Genomic DNA, 21549 nt, shown 5'->3' with positions numbered 1-21549 from the left:
CTTCCTGCCACTCTTTTCAGTCCAGGGCTCTTTTCATCCCTTCCCCACCACCACCCACCATACTGTGGCCTGGGCTGATAGGAGGGGCAGCCCAACACCACCTGGAGAGCCCAATGTTCCCTGCAAGAGGCCTTCCCCTCTGGAAGACCACTAAGTCCCGAATCCAAAAACAGTTAAAGAGCACCAGTGCTTGGGAGCCTGAAGGCATCTCCTTTGCCTTCTTCAAGGATTGCAGAATGCAGGGAAGCAGGATCCGCTCAAGACATTTTGCTGTCTGTGGTTAAGATCTGAGGGCATTGTCTCTCCGCCAACACACAGCTCCACACAAAGTACTTGACCGGACAGCCAGCTGAACGTGACTTCAAAGCTGGTGATGGAAAGGCATCTTCCACCTCCTTTGAGTGGAGTGAGTATGCTAAGGAGTGCAAAGCAGTCTGTTTGGGAAACACAAGTCTGTCCTTCCCTCAAGCGGGAATATTCTGGTCAGTTGCAACATCTGCACCCTCTTCCACACCAGGCAGCATCTGCCAGTTGAGATGGATATTGCATGCTCCCTGCCATAAATGAGCATAAAGGAGGCTCTTTGTGTGGCCTTTGAGTTTGTGAGTTACATTCTTGAGCTTTGGGCTACACTTTAGATATGCCACAACATACAAAAAGAGTCCAATAACACTGGAGAGGTACAAGCCTTACCCATCCCAATATATATGTGCACTGACTGGCAATGATTCTCGGGGGGGGGGGCTTGGACAAGGACCCTTGCCACTCCCGCCAGGGTCTGGATCAAGGACCCCCTGTATTGGCTCAAGCTCTGAGATACAGAACCAAAAAAACAAAATCAAAAGTTTTTGTAGCTTTACAATTATGTCTCTGCTGCTGTGTCATAACAGCTCTGGGAAGCTGCTTCTGCCTCCAGGGCCTGCTCTAATTCAATCTAAGTTGCTAACTTATTTTCCTTGGAAGTCTACTGGACCAGATAAACGCTCTAAAAACAGAGATGTAAGCCAATGAAAATGATGTAGCAATAGAACATGAATGGTAAAAAAATACTGTCCACAGTCACAGAGCCCCACAACACGGTGGTTATACTGCAGTACTGAAGTCAAGCCTCTGCTCATGATCTGAGTTTAATCCTGATGGATTCAGGTAGTCAGCACAAGGTTGATTTGACCTTTCATCCTTCCAAGGTTGGTAAAATGTGTACCCTGCTCAGTGGGGGCAAAGTAGTTTGCATAATTATGTTAGAAACTGCCCGGAGAATGATTGAGTATTATAAGGCAGTATATAAGCTGCAAGACAAAAGCTATTGGTTGGACAGCATGGATAGTGGGTGCAGTAAAGATGAGTTCACCCCAGCCCTTAGTTCTGGTCCATTGAGTCAAATGGGCTGATTCAGTGGAACAGAGCTGGTTTCATTGCAAAGACTACAGTGACTTGAACAGTCTGGTGGAGCTGTGTGCAAACAGTTTAAAATAAACGTTTGCTGGTTGACTACCGTTTCCAAATTTCCTTCAAGATGGTGAATGACACTGGGGTGCGTGTTTGGTCCGTACCCCTTCACAGTTGCCCACCCCCTGCCCTGCCCTCGCCCATACTGCATGAGGCAACTTCCTATGTTCTTCACATGATCTTCTCCCCAGGAAGACTCAGTACAAACTGACCGCCAGAAAACCTCCGTTCACAGGCACAGGAAACCAACACCCTTTTTGTATAATTTCAAAAAAAGAATAGCACTTAAGGGAAATATTGTCTGTGATTGAATATATTTCTGTATTTTGTACTTAGAGCAATATCTTATCCTGTGTACCTTGAGTTTCTGAATGGCCATTTCTCTCCCCACCCCTTTCAGCCTTTCTCCTTAAAGTTTGTATTACTAACTTCACTGTCATGCTTCTAAAATCCCAATCCCTCCTCCCAAGAACTGGGGCACATGGGAAGAGCACAGAATGATGGGAATCTCTATGTATAATGGCTCCAATTCAAAAATAAATAAGTATAAACCAGCAATGCACGTTGGGGAAATGCCTTCTCTTTCCACATGCTGAAAGTTTACCCTCCCCCACCTCATGCCCAAATTTCCCAGACTAGTGCAAATGCTTCTTTTCAGCTTACAGCCTTATTGTTAGGAATTGCAGCCCATGCATGAGCTGTTCCTGTCTCACTCCCCGTCCTTCATCCTTCATGTATGCCACACAGCAGGAATCATTCCCACGGCTCCAGATTTCCCCCAAACTCTTGGAAAGGGGCTGGGGGGCATTATTACCGCAGGGGGATATGGGGAGAGAGAGAGAGAGAGAGAGAGAGAGATGGGAGTGAAATGAGTCTGATTAAGGGAGGGGGCTGTGATTATTCTCACTGCCAGCAGGTGCTGGTAGAAGGCGTTCCATGGGGACAGAGGTGCCTAGCAACACTCTGTGGAGCGCAAACATGGTGGAGGCAGATGGGACCTGAGAAAACAGCCAAAGAAATGAGGAACCCACATACCCTGGAACAGCATCATTCCTAGGTCACATTCTTTAGACCAGAAAATCCCTCACAGTCCACAGCAGAATCAATTCCTAGGGAAGATTAGATGAAGATAGATAGATAGATAGATAGATAGATAGATAGATAGATAGATAGATAGATAGATAGATAGATAGATAGATAGATAGATAGATAGATAGATAGATAGATAGATAGATAGATAGATGGATGGATGGATGGATGGATGGATGGATGGATGGATGGATGGATGGATGGATGGATGGATGGATGGATGGATGGATGGAGTTGGGTACCTGGCTGTGGGCCAGAAGATGGGAGTTCAATTCCGCACTGTGCCTCTTGGGAGAAGAGCCAGTTGGTGTAGCCTTGGGCCAGCTACTCCATCCCAGAGCACTCTGAGAAGGACGAACTGGTAAACCAAGACTGACTACTCTATACCAAAAAAGAGAAATCATAAATCAGAATTGATTTGAGAGTGTGTTGTAGTCATTGTTGCTGCTAGCCCCATTCCCTCCTTCCAGAGACACACAGGATGTTTTATAACCTTCATATTAGGCCTCTTGCAGGTAGTTTTGCAGGATGGAGGTTGATACTGCTATTGGCAAAGCCGGAAGGAATTTTCCATACTGTGTTTCTAATGGGCTCAGACTGACCTTTACATGGGCCATACACATCACCAGGTCTTAAAGTCTTCTCAGTATTTCTACAGTGTGGAAAATATCACAAATCCAGAAGGTCTCTGTCAGGATTTTCCTGAGATCCTGGACACTTCCAAATGGAGAAAGCACACTGCTTACAATCAAATGGCATTGTGCAACTAATCTATTTTCCCCCCTTGGATGGATATTCAAAAGTAAAGAGCGGGGAGACACAAGTGTTGGGAAAACAGAAGGTTGCTAACCAAAGGCAGCATTGTGTGGACTTCCTATAATTTTCCATGAATAAGGCAGAGTGTGACTGCAGAGTAAACACTCACTTGGAAGCATCCTGTTTTTCACTGGCTTGTCTCTAATGCCCCTTGAATTATTAACAAGCCTCTCTGGACCTTTTACACCGACCAAGCTTCAGAATCAGAACTCCTGGGTTCTATGACCACATGCCTCCAAAGAGGGTAGCTAAGCAAACCTAAAGAATGCAGACACCATCTTCCACCACCGAAAAAAAGTGGAGAGCCGACAGCTTAAAACATGGGACCAAAAGCTGGAAGCAACCAAGGTGTGGAGAAGGGCGTTTAAAATTGCACTACAGTTCAGAAAGCAGAGGAGGTAAATCACAAGGAGCAGATTCTAGCCCTGGGGGCTCACACTGTGGAATGTCAGGTATGGCTTTCCCCTCCCCTCCGAGTCTACAGAGTTCGTCTCCCTTGGTGTCTGCTTTTCTGCAAACCTACATAGATGGAACCTGCCACCACACTATCCACAGCGCCTTTGGGAGAGAGAGAAACCAGATGGTCCTCATGGCTCTGAAGTAATGATCAGCATCCGACTGCCCCCGAGGTGAAAGCTGAACTGCAACTGGCTGACCCAGACAGTGGGAAACAACCCCTTATCCCCCATTATCTTTCCTGTTCCCAGTTCCTCTGCTCGGCCACCACCTGCTATAGTTCTGAGCCTTTCTGAAGCTCCTTCTAGAATGAAAAAAAGGTGGCAGATAAGCAAAGGATACTTTCTAGAACAAGATTTTTTTGGGCCAGGAAAAGACTGACCCCCTGCCTGATGTCTCAATGCCGAGTCCTGGGGTAGCCCAGTATAGACTGGAAAACCCTCATCATATTTAGGAGGATTTGGAGCTTTTAAAATGTATTTAATTATAGGGCGATGGTCCAATTGTACAATTGGAATCATATATACTGCCAAATCTGTTGTTTTTTGACACTCATTCTATGCAAATCCCATGCTTGGGAGTAGGATTAGGTGGCCCACATCACAGAATCAAATCAGTAGCTCCTTGCAAAGTCTTCAGAAACTTCAGTAGGAATTCTCCAGAGCTTTTTTTTCCATAGTTTTCTTATCTTTTCCCTCTCTCTCTTAAAATCCTAAAGATGAAGCTTTCTATGCTCTCAAATGTCTCTGTCTCATTTATCATAATTACAGTTTGCTCCTTTATCAAAGCTGTAGTCAATACAAGTCGGCATAATAGCCCTCAGGCTCGGCTCAGCCACATCCAGGGCAGCTGCTGAAGTCCATCTAGGCTGCGCCCCGGCTGACTTAGACGGAGGCAGCCACGATTGTCCTTCATTGAGTATCTACATGTGGAGAAATCTCATGATGTCTGCAGAAGTTAAAGAGTCCGGCCACTTGCAACATGGGGAAGAGGCACTCAAGACCAGCACTGAAGCTGAGCCAGCCCATAATCTGGTAGCCACAACAGCATATTGAAAATAGTATTCTGGGCCAGCGTTCCATGTAGAAGGTTTTGGGGTGATGTCGCCATCTTCTTTGCTTCTCTGTTCAGCCCAGCTCTGCTCCACCAAACAAAGACAGAAGCAGGAGGAGTAACCAGCTACTTGGTTTACGGGCTGCGCTTGTGTGGGGCATGACGAAGAGATGCTTGGCTTGCTTGGATGTTTTTTCTATCCAGTCCACATAGGAGGCAATGCTGGAGGACAGAACGACGGTCTGGGATCCTGGAAATGGCTCACTCACCAAACCAACCTGGCTCCACTTGGTGCTTTTGGTTTCCAAGTGGCACAGCAAGGCCGCGCCCTCACCTACCTGAAGAAGAACCAGACAAAAAGAAGAGAATCAGACAAAAGTATGGGCTTTGGCCTCTTCCTAGATTGCGTAGTTCTGTGGTTCACCGGAGGCTTTTTGGAGAGGTACTCACAGCTCCAGCAGGCAGGTAGCTCGAGTTATCCCTCACAACACAATACACGCCTGGGTTGACTCCAGGATGTTCTTTGGCACAGTCTGAGGGTATCAGCACCTTGACTTGGTATGCACTGGGGTTGAATCGAACTTCTCCTGGCAAAAGATGGGAAAATCAGGAAATTGCTTTCCACCCTCATTTGAACAGTTATGCTTCTGATGAACAATCCTGCAGAACTCTGCCTTGAGTAAACCTCACCCTGTATGGACACACCCATTAACTCTAGATGTGTAGACATAGTACAGTATAAGACTATTTTATTCCAAACTAATTTTATTTAGGGACTACGACCTACCCATTGTTCCCATCATCACAACTTCTACTATATATTAGTACCGCATGCATGTTAAAAATCCACCATTATCTTCAGCACATCTGCTCGAAAGATACAGGAATGAAATATGTGACAGGGGATCCAGATGGCACAAGATTTGACATAATAGATTTCATTTTCTCTCCCATTTCCAGAGTTGTGAAAAGTTATTGTTCCAGATTACAATTCCTAGAACCCCATAGTGATCATAACTACCTAGAGGAATATGGGAGTTGCAATATAAAAAAGTAATTTCCCCAGGTTCTGTTTATTTTATTGACTGATGCTTACATGAAGAAACAGGGAATGGGAGAATATTGTGCATGATAACAGCATGGCGTATGTCATTTAGCAAAAATGCTTCTGGGGACATGTGGATCAGTAGTAGCTGAGTGACCTTTGAGATATATACTGGTACCACAAAGTGCTTCAAGGATCAACCCTTTAGCACAGACAGTCTTTGGAACTTTTGTGTGTGTGTGTGTGTGTGTGTGTGTGTGTGTGTGTGTGTGTGTGTGTGAGAGAGAGAGAGAGAGAGAGAGAGAGAGAGACAGAGAGAGAGAGAGAGACAGAGACAGAGACAGAGAGAGAGAGAGAGAGAGAGAGAATGTCTTTTGGCTGCACTTTTGTTCACCTGATCATGCACAGATTTCTTTGTATGGGACCCAAAGAATAATTATAAAGCTGATAGAAAGGTGCGGAGTTGATGGCATGGAGAACAGATCAGACTCTTCACTTCCATGTAATTCATCTGATTTTCATAATCCATACATCAGCTGGTGTTGTTCAAAGTGGAACAGTTTGTGAGCATGTACGTACATCCCAGTCTGCACAGCATTTGGGGGGGGGGGGAATAGCTCTGTCTGCTTGAGATTTGTTGCCTGCCTGCACAAACCCAGTTCAAAAGTGGTGTAGTGTTTACAAAAGGATTTTTGAAGTGACGAAAGAAACAATAACAATGCCGTGTGCAGTGGCTCTAGAGCGCAGCATCTCAGCCCAGGGATGCTCCCCTCCCTCCCTCCCTCCCTCCCTCCCCCCACTGGCCCCAGTAACCCCTAACATACCAGGCTGTAGCATTTGCAAACCCATCACTTTGCAGCTATCCCAGGACTCCTTTGGGGTGAAGGTCATACGAGTGATGTGTTTGCCAAAGGTGATGGGTTTCTGGAGGAGCAGCAGAGCCAAGCTGTAGTCATCGGAGAGGCTGTACTGTGAGGAGCCATTCTCATAGGGATAAATCCCAGCCACAGGGATGCCCTTGACATAGCCCTTGGGGTGGGTCAACCCCACAAAGACAGCTGTGCTTCCTGGGTCCCTACATAGGTTTTAAAAAGAAAGCCAGAAGGACTTGGTTTCAGGTGAGAGGTAGAACGACAAGGCATGAGGGACAGAAACTCTTTTGCTCTATACTGTATAGTCACCACAGTCTGGTGGGTGGGGCTGTGGTAGGAAGCAAAAGGCTGAGAGACGCTTACATTGTTTATCTAAGGTAACTCCTCCACTATTTCAAACTATGGATTAGCTCAGTTAGCCACAAACTATAGTAAGCTGAAAGTTTACTTCTGATATAATTAAGTAAAGAGGCTATTCTTTACCTAATTGGTCCCTTCTCTCACTTTTCCTGAATGTCATATCCTCTGATCTCCATAGAGCGGCTGAGTATAGATTAGGCCAGACAACCTGATAGTCTCCTCCTGCCTGCCTATTGGGGGACTGCTGCTCCCTGCACCTTGTGTGGGCAGAATGGGCGCATCCTTCGGTTCTCACTCTGTAATGAGATATCTCTCCCTACTCCTCCTTTCTATGCAAATGCGATTTAAGGGAATAAACTAGAGCTCCATAAAAGGGCAATATCTCTGCAAGGCAAAAGACACGACTCAGAAAGGATTTTAATAAGAAAATACCATTCCCTTGTTGGGCCAAGCTATCTAAGGCCACGGCGACCCAGTGGGAGACATGGGACTTCCTTCCCCCACCTCTAGATGGCATTGACTCTGAATCAGGCCGAGAGCAAGAGCATCACTTACGCCTCCCGAACACACTGCGCTGTTGTCAGTACCCAGTAACGGTTCAGGATGGAGCCTCCACAGCTCTGATTCTCACATGTGGCAATGAGTACTTGCCAGGGCATGGACAACTGTGCAGAGATCTGTGCAATCATAGCTAGGAAGGGGAAAGAGGGTGCAAGGTGTAAGGGAAAGAAACAAGAGCAGAGTTTTGAAGACACATCTTTTGAGAAAATATTTCCCCAGCCAGCAGGAAAGATTAAGCCCTCACTGCTCTGACTCTCTACATACGGCAAAAAGTGCTTACTAGGGAGGGTACTGTACTGTATGGTGGGATAGGGATAGAACCAAGACTTGTTTGTTTGTTTGTTTGTTTGTTTCTTCATTCATTCATTCATTCATTCATTCATTCATTCATTCATTCATTCATTCATTCAGTCATTCATTCATTCATTCATTCATTCATTCATTCATTCATTCATTCATTCATTCTATCTTGTATACTGTCCACTAGAGGGATAAGCAATCTCTGGTGGTTAACAACCAATACATATAAACTACAGATAATATAATACCAGTTAAGAACACTGGCAAACAATAAACAATAAATAAAACCACATAACTTGTGAAATCTGACATAAGTAAACAAATTTAAACCACAGTTAGACATGAATTGGCACACATTAATAAAATGCTGTGTTAAACAACTCTGTTCTTATAATTCCTTAAAAACTGGGAGGGAAGGCACCTGGCAAACCTGGCAATTTACTCCAAAGATATGGGGCCACAATAGAAAATGCCCAGTTTTTAGTGATGATTTTCTTGAATAGGTTGGATGTGTAGCCATTTTGTAGGAGAGACATTCCAGCAGATATTGGGGTCCCAAGCCTTTTACACTGACCTGGAGGACTAGGGAGATGGTACTAAATCAGATCAATCATTAAGCTGCTACTCACTCTCTGGTTGCCTTAGCAGACGAAGATTATTTGCAGCACCCAGCCGTTCCCAAGGGACAAAGAGGTTGTAACGATGCCCAGCAGCCTTTGTGGCCCTCTTCAGCCAGGGCAAGTAGAAGGGCAGGCTGCTGAACACATAGGGATGGGAGCAAGCTTCATCAAAGCTGCTTAATACCCCCAGCTGAAGCCATGCCCCACCCTTGGGGTCAGAACAGATCAGTGGAGAGCCCACATCACCCTGGAGAGGAGAGACAAGAAGGGAGAAGAGTTGAGAAGAGAAACAAAAGCAGTATGAAAAAGACATCTTGGCCATCACACTTTTTCTGAATCTTTTGGTTTGCTTTCTGCAGGATGCTTTCTGCAAATCATTTAGTAAGCTAATTTGTAAACACTGTACATACCGTGTGTAAAATGGCTTTTTTTCACACTGAGTGCTCCTGATATCAATTTGTATAACTGAACAAATTGTGCACGGTGGTCAGAAAATTATGCAGTTTGGGCCCTTTCACTTTCATTGTCCAAAAGCAAGATGTAGTAGGGGGAGTAATGACTTAAATTCACACCCAGCTTACAGCAGCATTGAAACCAATATAGAAATGGGTAAGAATTATTACATACTGCCAAGTTCTCTCTCACCTTGCAGACTCCTTCCTGGCCCACCTGGGCATTGACGCAAAAGGTAGCATTGGGGAGCTGGTCCCCAAGCTGGCTGCACTTGCTGATGTTCAGGATGTCTAAATGATGCTTCAACAGCACAGTAGGACCTCCTGGAGTACAAGGAGAGCATATGCGCTTAGCATATTCTGGGCTTGATATTAGGTTATTCAAATACACCAATGCACTCATGGATGATCACCAGGAATGATCTAACAAGGAGTGCCATTAAAAAAGGATAATACACTGACCAGGCCATGAGAAGCAGTCAGTTCTAGCTCCCAGTCCTAAAGACACCTCCTTCAGGGTATCACAGCTTACCACCAGCTGCAAGTCAGTGCTCTACTCGAAACAGATACCTGCTAGCACTCACCATCCAGCATAGTCCAGCCTGGCAGCCAACAGTCTCTGAAATTAGCCATTGTATCCGCCTTGTCTAAGAGACAGATGGGTCCAACAAGGGGCCCAAATTCCAGTGGTTCCTCCAGTTCCAAAAGCCCCAAGTTGTGAAGATCCTGCTGCTCTAGTGAACCAGGGTGAGTCAGAGCTTGGCGGATCTGGACGGAGTACCTTGCCTTGGAGGCATCTACCTGCCCAGCCTGCACCAGCGCCAAAGTCTCTGAATTCTTTCTGAAATAGGGATGGAGCAAAATCAAAAGGGTAAGCAAAGTTGCAATAGTTACACCCATCACATATTACAGAGACTTGTTTGGGATTGATTGATTGATTGATTGATTGATTGATTGATTGATTGATTGATTGATTGATTGATTGATTGATTGATTTTATTTATATCCCACCCATCTGGTCAATTGACCACTCTGGGCGGCTAACAACACTCAAAAATGAAACAATTCAAATACAACATCAATATACAACATCAATAATCAATTCTTCCATCTATTGCTATTCCAGCATTTGTTCTGCCCTTTGATTAAGAAAGGCAGCTAGGAACAGCCACAGCTTAGAATAACTAGTTACAAAAAATTTTTGCTACTTTCAATTAATTCCTTTTCTCCATATCAAAATCATATAACGTATTGAGGGGTGTCCTGACGTCTCCTATGGTGTAACTGCAACTTTTAGTTACTTTCACAGTTACAGGAATGTGGCCTCTAACAGTGAAAGAGGAGAAACCCTACAATTCAAGTCCTCGTCTATAATGTTGTCCTGTGCTGTCTTGCTGGTGCTGAGGTGATGACGAGATGGATAGGGAAATAATTAATTTTATAATGCAGGTCAGCAGTTTGCAGCATTCAGGTTATTTTAAAGTAACTATTTCAGTTTCTTATAAGAAGCAGAGATTTAAATAATCATTTTCAAAAGTGTTAATGCAGCAATAACGGTGAGTTGGACTGCAATCGTAACGGTAATTAATTTGTTGCTAGAAGTAACTTTCCAAGCTCTGAAAATATCTTACATAAAATGCGATCAACTGAAATATGCTTCTTCAACCCATTATACCTGCTCAACCTGTAAACAAGAAGATTAATACAAAGAAGACCTCACTGCTCTCACCTACCGTAGCCACTGATCTGGAATTCTCATGATGGGAGAAACATTAAATAATATTTCTACAGAGTTATTTTTCACACTGCTGAAATATAAAGGTTCCGACAATCAACACACAAGATTTGTTTCTAGATTAAAATACTTTGCCTAATACATTTATTTATGATCTTACTTTGGTTTATTTCACACAAACCAGATTCCAGACCAAGATACAATCCTTCTCACTGCAGGATAATATAATGGGGCTCACAGGGGCTCATTAAACCCTGGAGTGCCTCCAGGAGATCCCCTAATAAACCTATGAGCCAGGTTGTCTCCAACTACACAGAATTCTGAAACATTTGAAATGAGAAAGGAGATTCCCTACAGATCCCAGGCATCATCTGCAGAGTTCCCAAGTACTGAACTGGATAAGAAAGGTAGAATAGGACACTCACATCAGGTTGGCACAGTTGGCTGTGGTTAAAATCCACCAAGGGTTGAGAATGGAGCCAGCACAGAAGTGTTGGATGGACAGTCTTAGGGAAACAATCCAGGGGAACTCACCCATCTCTGCCTCAGAGCAGCTGGGGCATTTCGGCACAAAACCAGGCCGCAGCCCACATCCTGTGGAAGGAAGACCCAAATATTACAAATAGGATTTACCTGCATTCTGGCTTTAGATTTTCTGTCAGAAATTAGATCACTTGTCAAGTTCAAGAATGGTGGAGATGGAGGAGCTTGATACAAAGGGAAAATAACCTATGCCCAGGCCCCCATGATCCAAGGAAGGAATGGTATATGAAAAGTTACTAGCCAGAAATGCTCACCAATTTTGCGATCTATCAGAACTGCCATCTTGTTAAGCTGGTATGTATGGGAGTTGCTATTCCAGGCCAATCCCATCTCACACTGGTGGAGCTTCACCTGCACAGGGAGTCCAAAGTGGGGAATAAAGGACACCTCCATACTAGATGGGCCACGTAATGCTACAGAAGGGTCAGGAGATGGGCTTTCTTCACGTTTGTTCTTGGGGAACTGAGGATCTACAACAATGTAATGAACATGATCTGGAGGTGGCAAAGGCTTTGGGGTGGTAGCAGGTATTATTATTATATGCGGTGGTCTGAATGTTGGGGAAGTTTGGGGTGGGCGTTTTGTTGTTGGTCCTGCTGTTGTTTGTTTAGTTGTGGAAGAGACTGTTGATGGCTGCTGTGTTGTGGATGGCTGCTGTTCTGTTGTGGAGGTCTGTTGCGTTGTTGTAGATGTTTGAAGTGTTGTAGATGTTGTAGGTGTTTGGTTGGTTGTTGAAGAGGCAACAGCTGATGTCTGTTGTTCTGCTGTAGATTTTCCGACTGTTGTGGGTGCTACAGATGTTTCTTCGGCTGTGGAAGAGACTACAGGCGATGACTGCTGTGTTTCCGTGGACTGTACAACTGACGGCTGTTCAGATGTGGAGGGTACTGAAGCTGATGTTTTTCGCCTTGATGTTTTGGTTCTTGTGGGAGCAATGTGTGATGATCGCTGGATGGATGGAGATGCTACTAAAATAACATTATTGGCAGTCGAGGAAGGCTTTGTTGCTTTTCTGGGATGTACAGGTGTTGGTTCTGCATCTGGGAGCGATACTGGCACTTCTAAAGCTGCCGAAGGTTCCTGGGATCTTGGTTTATAGATCAATCCTGTTGGGAATGTTACAGCTTGTCCAGCGGTTGGAGACAATTCTTCTTCTTCTGGAGCAGATGACTGGTTGTTATCATCAAGTCGTGGATTGAGAGGATCCTCTACTGCTTTTTCTTTCTTCAACCACTCCAGATGTGTTAAAACTTTGGAAGCCAAGATAGGAGCAGTGCACTTACGCAAGCTCCGACTCACCATGCCCATTACTTCCCAGTGCTTGTTGTCCGGGTTATGACAGATCACAGGACTGCCTATGGGCACCTGTAACATAAAAATAAGGTGAGCATGAGAATGAGATATGGAAGACAATTAAGGAAGGTCCAGAAATTGTCCTTGGTGTATCTTTGCTGATGGAAAAGCTTTGTTTCAGAGGTATTCCCTGGATCAATCTTCCATGGCAGTGACACCTACTGTGCTTTGCCAGTGCAGCATGTCTCCCACTTTATACTGTACAATGGAACCACCAACCAGTGGATTTCAAGCACTGGGTTGCTCCAATAGTGAACCTTAAGGAAAAGGTCCCAAATGGTTCCGAAAACCTTTGTGGCTGGGAAAAAGATGATACAAGTGCAGGAAACAGATTAAATGAGCCTCGTGGCGCAGTGGTTAAACCGCTGTACTGCAGCCAAAACTGTGCTCACGACCTGGGGTTCAATCCCAGGTAGGCAGCTCAAGGCTGACTCAGCCTTCTATCCTTCCGAGGTCTGTAAAATGAGTACCCAGCTTGCTGGGGGGGGGGGCAATGTGTAGCCTGCATAATTAACTTGTAAAGGGCCCAGAGAGTGCCTGAAGCACTATGGGACGGTATATAAGCAGCATGCTTTGCTTTTGCTTTGCTTAAGGGGTCTCACTTGCCGCTTGAAACACCAGCATCCAGGGTCTTGATAGGGCAAGTATAAGTGATGTCTTCTTGTGAGTGTTTCAGAGAATTAATCGCCCTGAGAGCCAAAGGAAATGGCGAGAGATGCTGTTAAAGGACTGTATTTTCTTGCAAAGCAGGGAAGGAGTGCTACCCCCATTCAAAAGCCTGATCGCAAATCCACGTATACACATTACCCTGCAATCAGTTTGGTCAGAGTTCTTTCTTGCAACACACAAGTTCAGTTTTTCTGTTGTTCCAGGCCAGCGTTTGACACATTTTGATGTCATCAAAGCATCCACTTCAATTTCTTTCAGTGTCGATTCTGTAGAGGAGAGAAAGTTGGTTTGTCTAAGCCAGATATGTTTTTAGTATTAATTTTAATTACTATTTTAATATAATACTTGTTTAATTTTTAAAATATTAGCATACTCATTGTTTTTAGTTTTTAAATATCTTTTTAATTATCTAAACTACCTTGAGTACTTTTAAAGAGAAAGATGGGGTAAATTTTTTTTACATAAATAAAATGTCCTTTAATATCTGAGACCCTTACTAGGATTGTGTGTGTACTATGTATATACAGAAAAACAAAGCAAATCTAGACCCCATCCACCTCTGCTTCTGGTAATGCATTAGAATCTAACTGTATGTTTAAAAATATTTTGATAGCCTTAAGCATTCTAAAGAAGTGACTTTTTAAAAAAAAACGGTTAGGGTGCTGAATGGTGTATTAGGTATCAGACAATTTGCTTGTTGTGCAGATTTTCATACACGCATCCACTCCTCACAATAGCTAATCATTTTACAATATATTGCATCCTACGGCTACTATCATCAGCAAATGAAACCCCCTGAATCCTGAAGGTACAACCTCGCAAACTCACCGTCCTGGCTTCGTTCAAAAATCCTACACTCCTCTTGTGTGTTGTCAGCTTTTTCTTCTTTGGGGACACAAGCTGGCCACATATCTTTCATTCTTAAATCAAGTGGCTGGCTAAGCAGAAGGAGTCCCAGGTCATTGTTAGGCTCTGTATCCCAGGTACTGAAGCCTTTGTGTGGCATGAACTGGCTCACCGACTGAGTGTTAATACTCCCATGAGCCCCGGTCAATTCTACATGGCTCGGCGACCTGTAAGGCAAACATGGCAGTTCATTTTTATCCCAAGTAAGGGTACCTGTTCCATTATCCTGAGCTGCTATACTTACGGCAGCTCACTTTTGGATCAGCCGCTATATTCGATGGCAAAATCAACAATTCCACGACCAGAGCTCATAATTCTACCTGGATGAGAAAGAGTTACCAGGCTCTCTCTTATTACTCACATTGACAGGAAGCAGTTGGCTGCGGTCAGCACCCACCAGCTGCTCAGGACCACTCCTTGGCACCTCTGGCCATTGCCATAGATGTTCACTAACCACGGTGCTTCCACAGTTGCATTCTTTTTTGGCATGGCTTCAGCCAGCTTGGGCAGCAGGTGACGAAAGCCACAGACTACAAGGGAACAGCAGAACACCGTTAAGATCATCCATCCCAATCATCCTACCTAGCATACAAGGCAGCATCTGCTCCAAATCTGGGGAGTTTTGAGCCCTACGTGCAGAGCTGGCAAGAACCAGTTTTTCACGCCAGATCCGTGAACAGGAACACACAACATAAAGCACTCATCCATAGCCTCCCTTAATGATGGACAGGCTAGTCAAAGCAAGGTGTTGGTCACAGAAACCAGCTTCAGTTCATACAGGTTTTGACTTCTCCACAATAATTTATTATTATAGACTAATTGCCTGGGTTTTGTGTCTTCCGATTTATACCACTTCATCCCAAAGAACTATGAGTCTCTGAGTCACACAGGTCTGTCCCCCAAGCCCTCCCTACTTCCTTGAATTGGGAAAACTGAGTTCAAATATCCTGGCTCTGGCTATTGTTGCTTACGGCCGGAGGAGACGATAAATAGTTGGAAAAGAGCACAGAGCCCAAGGAGAAGCTCCATCCTTCCTCTCTGTGGCAGAGGGAGGCCAAAGAGTCATGAAGGGGCATCATAGACGAGATGAGATGACACAGGCTAACCCACAGGCCCCACTGGAACAGAGCATAAAGTCAGTGCTGAAGGAGTCTGGGATGGAACCTTTGAGCTCACAAGAGAGTCATCTGTGACCTCAGTTTCCTAGTGCTCTGATATCCTAACATCAGGCCCATCCCAAGATGTGGCAATGGCTCAGCCAAAACACAAAATGGTACCTGTTCTCATCAGTTCATTGAAGAAAACAGCCAGCCAGACAGTTGATTCTTACTTCAGCACCAGCAATGGGATAGCATTCTTCTGCCACACTCAGGAGCACCAGGCTCATTTTAAATTTGCTTCTATTTCTAGTAAATCAATCTAACTTCCTACTACTTGGATACAGATATTTATAAAGCATTGTAGTGCAGTTGTGACCCAGTAGCATAAAATTAGGATTGTGTGCACCATCCATTACCATGTCCCCTAGTTATGTCTTATAGTATTGCTATGCCATGAAACAAAGGACTTATAAAAAAAAGTTATAGTGAGTATCTGTCAACCTATTTACACAAATATAGCAATTTTCTGGCAATCTGTTTATGAGATTATCAAATTAACCTGTACTTTTTTTTCTGTTCATGGTAGAATTCTCTGAACTTTCTACAGCAACATCAACTGCCTAGGCTTCATGATATGATCTTGCACACAGCTGATGTCATTTGATTTGAAAAGATAACTAAGGTCAGACCTGATTAGCACTTAGACTGGTGACTACCAGGGATCTCCATATAGGGCTAGGAAGGAATCCTGCCTGTGACCATGGAAAGTCACTGCCAATCACAGTTGATAACATTGGGTTATCGTTGTTATGTGTTCTCAGATCTCTGATTTATAGTGACCCCATGAATGAGTGACCTCCAAAATGTCCTATTATTGGCAGCCCTGCTCAGCTCCTGCGAACTTCTCAACAAGATAGATCAATATTAAGGTTAAGTGGAAGGCATATTTCTATGGTTTTAGGAATATTCCTGGATGGTACGCATAGCCTTTGTGGCACCACAGCTGTGACAAAATGCCTGGAATTTTGTTGGAAAACTTTACACCACACAACTTGAATGATATCATCAGCTGTTGCTATTTGACAAGAATTAAAACTTTCCTATTTGACCCCACTCCTTCCAGATACCAGCGATCCCGAGAAATCTTTTTTGTTCTAGGGAAGCCTTTGGGAACCACAGAATGAAGTGGAAAACTTTTTAATGTCTGAAAATCTCTGCCACTAGTCCCAGTCTTGTTGTTGGTCTTTGAAGTGCAGATGGAGCTGCTTTCAGAAAGTTGTGCTAGTCATGGCAAAGAAAAAAAATTAGTGGATCTTACTTTTACCAAAATACTGTATTCTCTCCCTCATAACTCTAACCTCAGCACAGCTTCCTGAGAACAGTTCCATCTAAACCTAAAGGCAGCAGTGTACAAGCTGATTGCTCCACCCATTGACATGTCAGTGAAATCAATACTTTGCATGTTTATTACTGGTTTGAATAAGCCATTTTCAGCGTAAAGTTCATTTCCAATGTAATTGTCATCCTCTTTTCTCCATCAAACAAGGTCCCCATCCCACTCCTCTAGTTCTTGTGTATGCAAACCTATGCTTAACCATTACACTCAATCTGAATGAGGAAGTGGATTGTAATCCATGAAAACAGAAATAAATCTGTTTTCAAGTGCTGAAATGCTTTCTGACTTATTTTGTTTTACCAGCTTTTGAGTGTGGTTTATATCACTCTGAGCACTATTTTAGAAAAGGCAATCAACAAATTTCATATGTAGAAAAATACATAACCAATTTACTTATGTGTTTTGGTTGCCTTAAGTTTCTCACATATTACTCCTTAGGATGCCTTGAGAATCTTGAGATACCATCAACAAAATGCTATTTGAAGTACCTAGGTTACTTTTCCCAGCGTAGGCTTATTTAACATAAACTCATCATGTTGTTTATGACAGCATCTTAAAAAGCAGAGACATCACCTTGCAGACAAAGATCTGCATAGTCAAAGCTATGGTTCTTCCAGTAGTGATGTATGGAAGTGAGAGCTGGACCATAAAGAAGGCCAACCGTCAAAGAATTGGTGCTTTTGAATTGTGGTGCTGGAGGAGGCTCTTGAGAATCCCCTGGACTGCAAGGAGAACAAACCTATCCATTCTAAAGGAAATCAACCCTGAGTGCTCCCTGGAAGAACAGGTCCTGAAGCGGAGGCTCCAATACTTTGGCCATCTCATGAGAAGAGAAGACTCCCTGGAAAAAACCCTGATGTTAGGAAAGTGTGAAGGCAGGAGAAGGAGACGGCAGTGGACGAGATAGTTGGACAGTGTCACTGAAGCTGCCAACATGAATTTGACCCAACTCCGGGAGGCATCGGAAGATAGGAGGGCCTGGCGTGCTCCGGTCCACGGGGTCATGAAGAGTCGGACATGACTTAGTGACTAAACAACAACATCATGTTGTGAAACTGAGAACAGTAAAGTCACCATGTAGGGAAACTTTTGAAATTTCAAGTTTTATTGCATGGCCTAACATGCAGAAAAGTAAAGAATTACACAAATGAACCTCACACTATTTTTATGTTGTCCCTTTAATGGTTGCATTTAATAGTTATTAGCCACTATATACCTGAGGGGTTTGGGGTGAACAGAGCTGTGAGCATGGGTGGAACACCTTCAGATAGAACCAGCACTAAGAACTGGACTAGAATATAGTGCTTTTACTTGGGCTCTGCTAAAAATTAAGATTGCCCCCAACAGCAAATGACACCCCTCAGAGACAACTACTTTGGACAGGCAGCCAAGCACCATACTGTTCCCTCTGCACTCTACGTAGTTACTACAGTATAACTTGGTACAGTACTAAGAAGCAAAGTGAGGCAAGCCAGTTCGGCTTCACTAGTTCGACGCAGAGACCAGCAGCCCTCGCGCCAAATTCTCCCTTACTCAAAATGGCGTCGAAAAGGTAGGGTCTCAAGTGCCCTCCCGAGAGGAAGTGGTGGGACCCTTCTTTGTGACAGCGTCCCGACCTGCCACTCCCAATATGGCGTCGACTGAATGACGCTCCGCCTCGTGGCCTCACTATTGGCCCTTTGGAGATGGCGTCAACCCGCCTCCGAAATGGTTCGTGCGACACCACCTGCTCCGCAGTCAAAAGGGCAGCGGGAGGAACTGCCTGTGTGGTGTTTTCTTTCCCGGGACGAGTCGATAAGAATCGGTTTGCTCTCTCTCTCTCTGTTTTTTTTAAAGCAGGATGGGGTGAAACCGGCGAAAGGGCAGCGTTGTTGAGGCCAGAATGGGAGAGGAACCCTGTTCTTGTCCAGAAAGGCACTATCTGTCCTCTTCTTCACCCAAACCTTGCAGAGAAACCTGGAAAAAAGCAACCAAGGAGCCCACAGGAGACATTTTTCTACAACGTTATGCTGTGAGAAGCAAGATCCATCAGCTTCCGAAATGGCTCCCCAGAAGATGCATGCCTACTTTGTTTTTGTTTTCTTTTTTCTTTCAGTTCTTGAATGGCGATTTAACGCTTGGGGCGAGAACTAAGGAGACGTGGGAAAAAACTGTCATTCAAATTCCAATATATTGGAAATTCCATCCACAAAAGAATTGCATTCCTCAGCTTCTTAAGACTCACGAGTTTTTCTTCTAGCTTAAGTCTGTATCCACCCTCGCCACGTTGCTCCGCTTTGATGGGAAAAGCCGAGCCTGAATGCAGGAGTTGAGATTTTTAAAAGGATTATTTGGGAGTGACAGTTCTTTAGGGAGTTTTTAAAGGGGGGGGGGATCAGGAGACAGAAGGTCTGCTACGAATAGAAAGTGAACTTTGTTCTCCAGCAGTCCATTTCCTCCCTATCGAGTTTGTGTGCCTCGTCAGAATAGGAAATACGTAAGAATATATGTAAGATTGTGCTGTTAAAGCCCATTCAATCAGTTTTCTTTTCAGTTGTGTACTGTACAGGATTCTGGTCTTATTGTGTGGTTTTATACTATTTTGTTCTCTTTCCTCTGATGATCCTTGGAGCTCTGTTATCACTTGAGGTGCTGAGAGGTTACAATTACTGTACTGTCTTAATTTACCTTACAACTACTTTCTTGGAGAAGGAACCATAGAAGCAGTTAATTTCACACACACCCCTCCCATTGTGCAAATGGGAAAAATACCACCAATCTGATGCAGCTTCTGTCTTTGTTTCTTCCTCTTTACAGGGTTAATGTGACGCTCCTCACTTTTTAAAGATGCCATTGGGATTCTGAGCTTTGGAGGCACAGTGGTGAAATGTCTGCCCCTGTGGATTTAGTTAGTTAAAAGGATACTTAATTGCTTGATGGTTAGGGCAAAAGAAAATGGGCAAGGGTACAGGAGAGAGGTGGGGTCAAAACTCTAAATGCCCCGTGTGTCCCGGAAGAACAAAGTAACTCTTTGAAGCAGTTTAGAGGAATACATATGGGCAATGTAATCCACCCATCTACATAGCCACTCTCCCCATACAAAAAAACTCAAACCTTCTAACGCACAACAAACAAATGAGCATAACACACACAAAGACAGTGCAGCCAAAATATCTGTTGCTTCCTGACATCATTTCTGATCCTCCAGGATGTTCCATTCCCAAATGCAGGGGATGCCCCTTATGCCTGCTATCCCTTCAGGATGCTCCATTCTTAATTCCTCCAGGTGACGTTCCTTTCTGGGCAGCTAAGCTGTAGCCACTTGTGACAATCACTTTTGAAAGCATGCCTCTGGGAGCCCTGTCGGGCCTTGAGGCAGTCCTGGAAATAAAAGTGACGCTAGAGGCTACTGTTCCACTTTGTAGTGTGCTTCACCATCTATTTGTTTAAAATAATAATAATAATCATAGAATTAAAAATATTAGGAGCGGGAGCCTGGCAGACAGCAGAGCAGATATCTGTAGACACAGTAATATACATAGGCTCTGCAAACCAGCAAAATCAGGGAGCTGGATTGTATTTGTCTTCAGTGTGGAAGGGATGGTCACTTTCAAATTAGCCTTCTCAGCCACACTAGATGCTGCTCCAAGTCCTCCATACAGAGCACGTTACCATAGTCTCTTGAGACTGAAGGATGCCTAATCAATTTGCACTGGGAGCCTCACTTTAAGATTGCTTTAAGGAAGAGAGAGAAAAGCTTTATATGCACCTGATTCAGCCTATTCACCTCACTTTATTTTAGCAAAAGGCTGTGGGTAAGTCAGTTCATGGCTTAGATTCTCCCTCTACAGCTGTGATTCCCAACCTTGGGTAACCCAGTTGGCTGCAACTCCCAGAATCCTTCACCACTAGCTGTGCCGGCCAGGGTTTCTGGGAATTGCAGTCCAAGAACAGCTGGGTTACTCAAGGCTGGGAACTATTGCTTTACAGGGCTTTGGAGACAGAGAAGCATCAGCCATGGAACCACACAACACTGAAATGTTTGTCACGGCTGCAGGCAAGAACTACTCATCCCATTGATAAATTACTAGGTAGGTTTATGCTCCCAAAAGTGATTTCTTACCGTAGCTATCATAGATGATTAAGAATATACACATCTCATCCTGTGTACAATTGCTATTCATTCCCACTAGAGTGCTACTCAGAAAAACAACAATGCATGTGCCTCATAAGGAGGCACTAACTTTCCTTCAAGTTCCCTGACGATAGCTTACGCAAGCTGAGCAGGATGTGCCCCATACTTAGACATCTATTATCGTATTTGAATCCCACCCTTCCTGGAAGGAGCTCAGGATAACCTACGTAGGATTCTCTAATTTTAACTTCACAGGAACCCGGAGCAGTAGGTCAGAATGAAAGATAATGATTTGTTCAAGGGCATCCTGTGAACTTGACAGCCGAATAAAGATTTCAGCTTAGTTTCGCACGGAATCTACACATGTCAAATCCAAACGCCAAGGACACCTCTGCAATCTTGACACGGAAGACAAGTGAAGCCATGCTCTTACAGTCCCTTCTGAACTAGCAAGCCTGAATGCATTACCTTTAAGAGACATCACCACAGATAACAGGCACATATATAACCCCTCCTTCAGAGCACTTTACATTTTTAAGTAAATAATGCTAACAGACTATCCTTGAAGGTTAGACCCATTTTTAGATTGCAGATGAATGGTTGAACTGGAGATGGGTGATCTGGCCATGCAGTAGTATAGTCTGAGGGAATCCCAACCTC

General features: G+C 44.2%; 1 protein-coding gene and 1 long non-coding RNA gene across 2 annotated transcripts; one reads left to right on the top strand and one right to left on the bottom strand.

Moving 5' to 3' along the window:
* Positions 1-4310: 4310 nt before the first annotated feature.
* On the bottom strand, positions 4311-15636 carry LOC110078627 (uncharacterized). The gene is made up of 12 exons (XM_078386537.1): positions 14641-15636; positions 14202-14446; positions 13512-13639; positions 11606-12716; positions 11234-11402; positions 9658-9914; positions 9267-9397; positions 8631-8868; positions 7696-7831; positions 6733-6983; positions 5314-5450; positions 4311-5201 (listed from the first exon to the last, which is right to left on the bottom strand). The coding sequence occupies exons 1-12, from the start codon at positions 14841-14843 to the stop codon at positions 4938-4940; spliced, it is 3270 nt and encodes a 1089-aa protein (XP_078242663.1). The 5' UTR covers positions 14844-15636; the 3' UTR covers positions 4311-4937.
* Positions 15637-18303: 2667 nt separating this feature from the next.
* LOC140704721 (uncharacterized) lies at positions 18304-18986 on the top strand. The gene is made up of 2 exons (XR_012084087.2): positions 18304-18485; positions 18615-18986. It is a non-coding gene; the product is annotated as an uncharacterized LOC140704721 (long non-coding RNA).
* The last annotated feature ends 2563 nt before the right edge of the window (positions 18987-21549 follow it).

This window comes from Pogona vitticeps, chromosome 2 (assembly GCF_051106095.1).
Source record: "Pogona vitticeps strain Pit_001003342236 chromosome 2, PviZW2.1, whole genome shotgun sequence".
NCBI lineage: Eukaryota > Metazoa > Chordata > Lepidosauria > Squamata > Agamidae > Pogona > Pogona vitticeps.
Note: the sequence above shows the minus strand (reverse complement) of the source record. Positions and strands in the feature narration are given on the sequence as shown.

Excerpts from the sequence above, each read along its gene's own strand:
- LOC110078627 (XM_078386537.1), bottom strand. The coding sequence starts at position 14,843 with ATGATCTTAACGGTGTTCTGCTGTTCCCTTGTAGTCTGTGGCTTTCGT. Across the intron at positions 14,447-14,640 it reads GCCAACTGCTTCCTGTCAAT|GTCGCCGAGCCATGTAGAAT; the intron begins GTGAGTAATAAG and ends TTTGCCTTACAG. Across the intron at positions 11,403-11,605 it reads TCTGATAGATCGCAAAATTG|GATGTGGGCTGCGGCCTGGT; the intron begins GTGAGCATTTCT and ends TTCCTTCCACAG.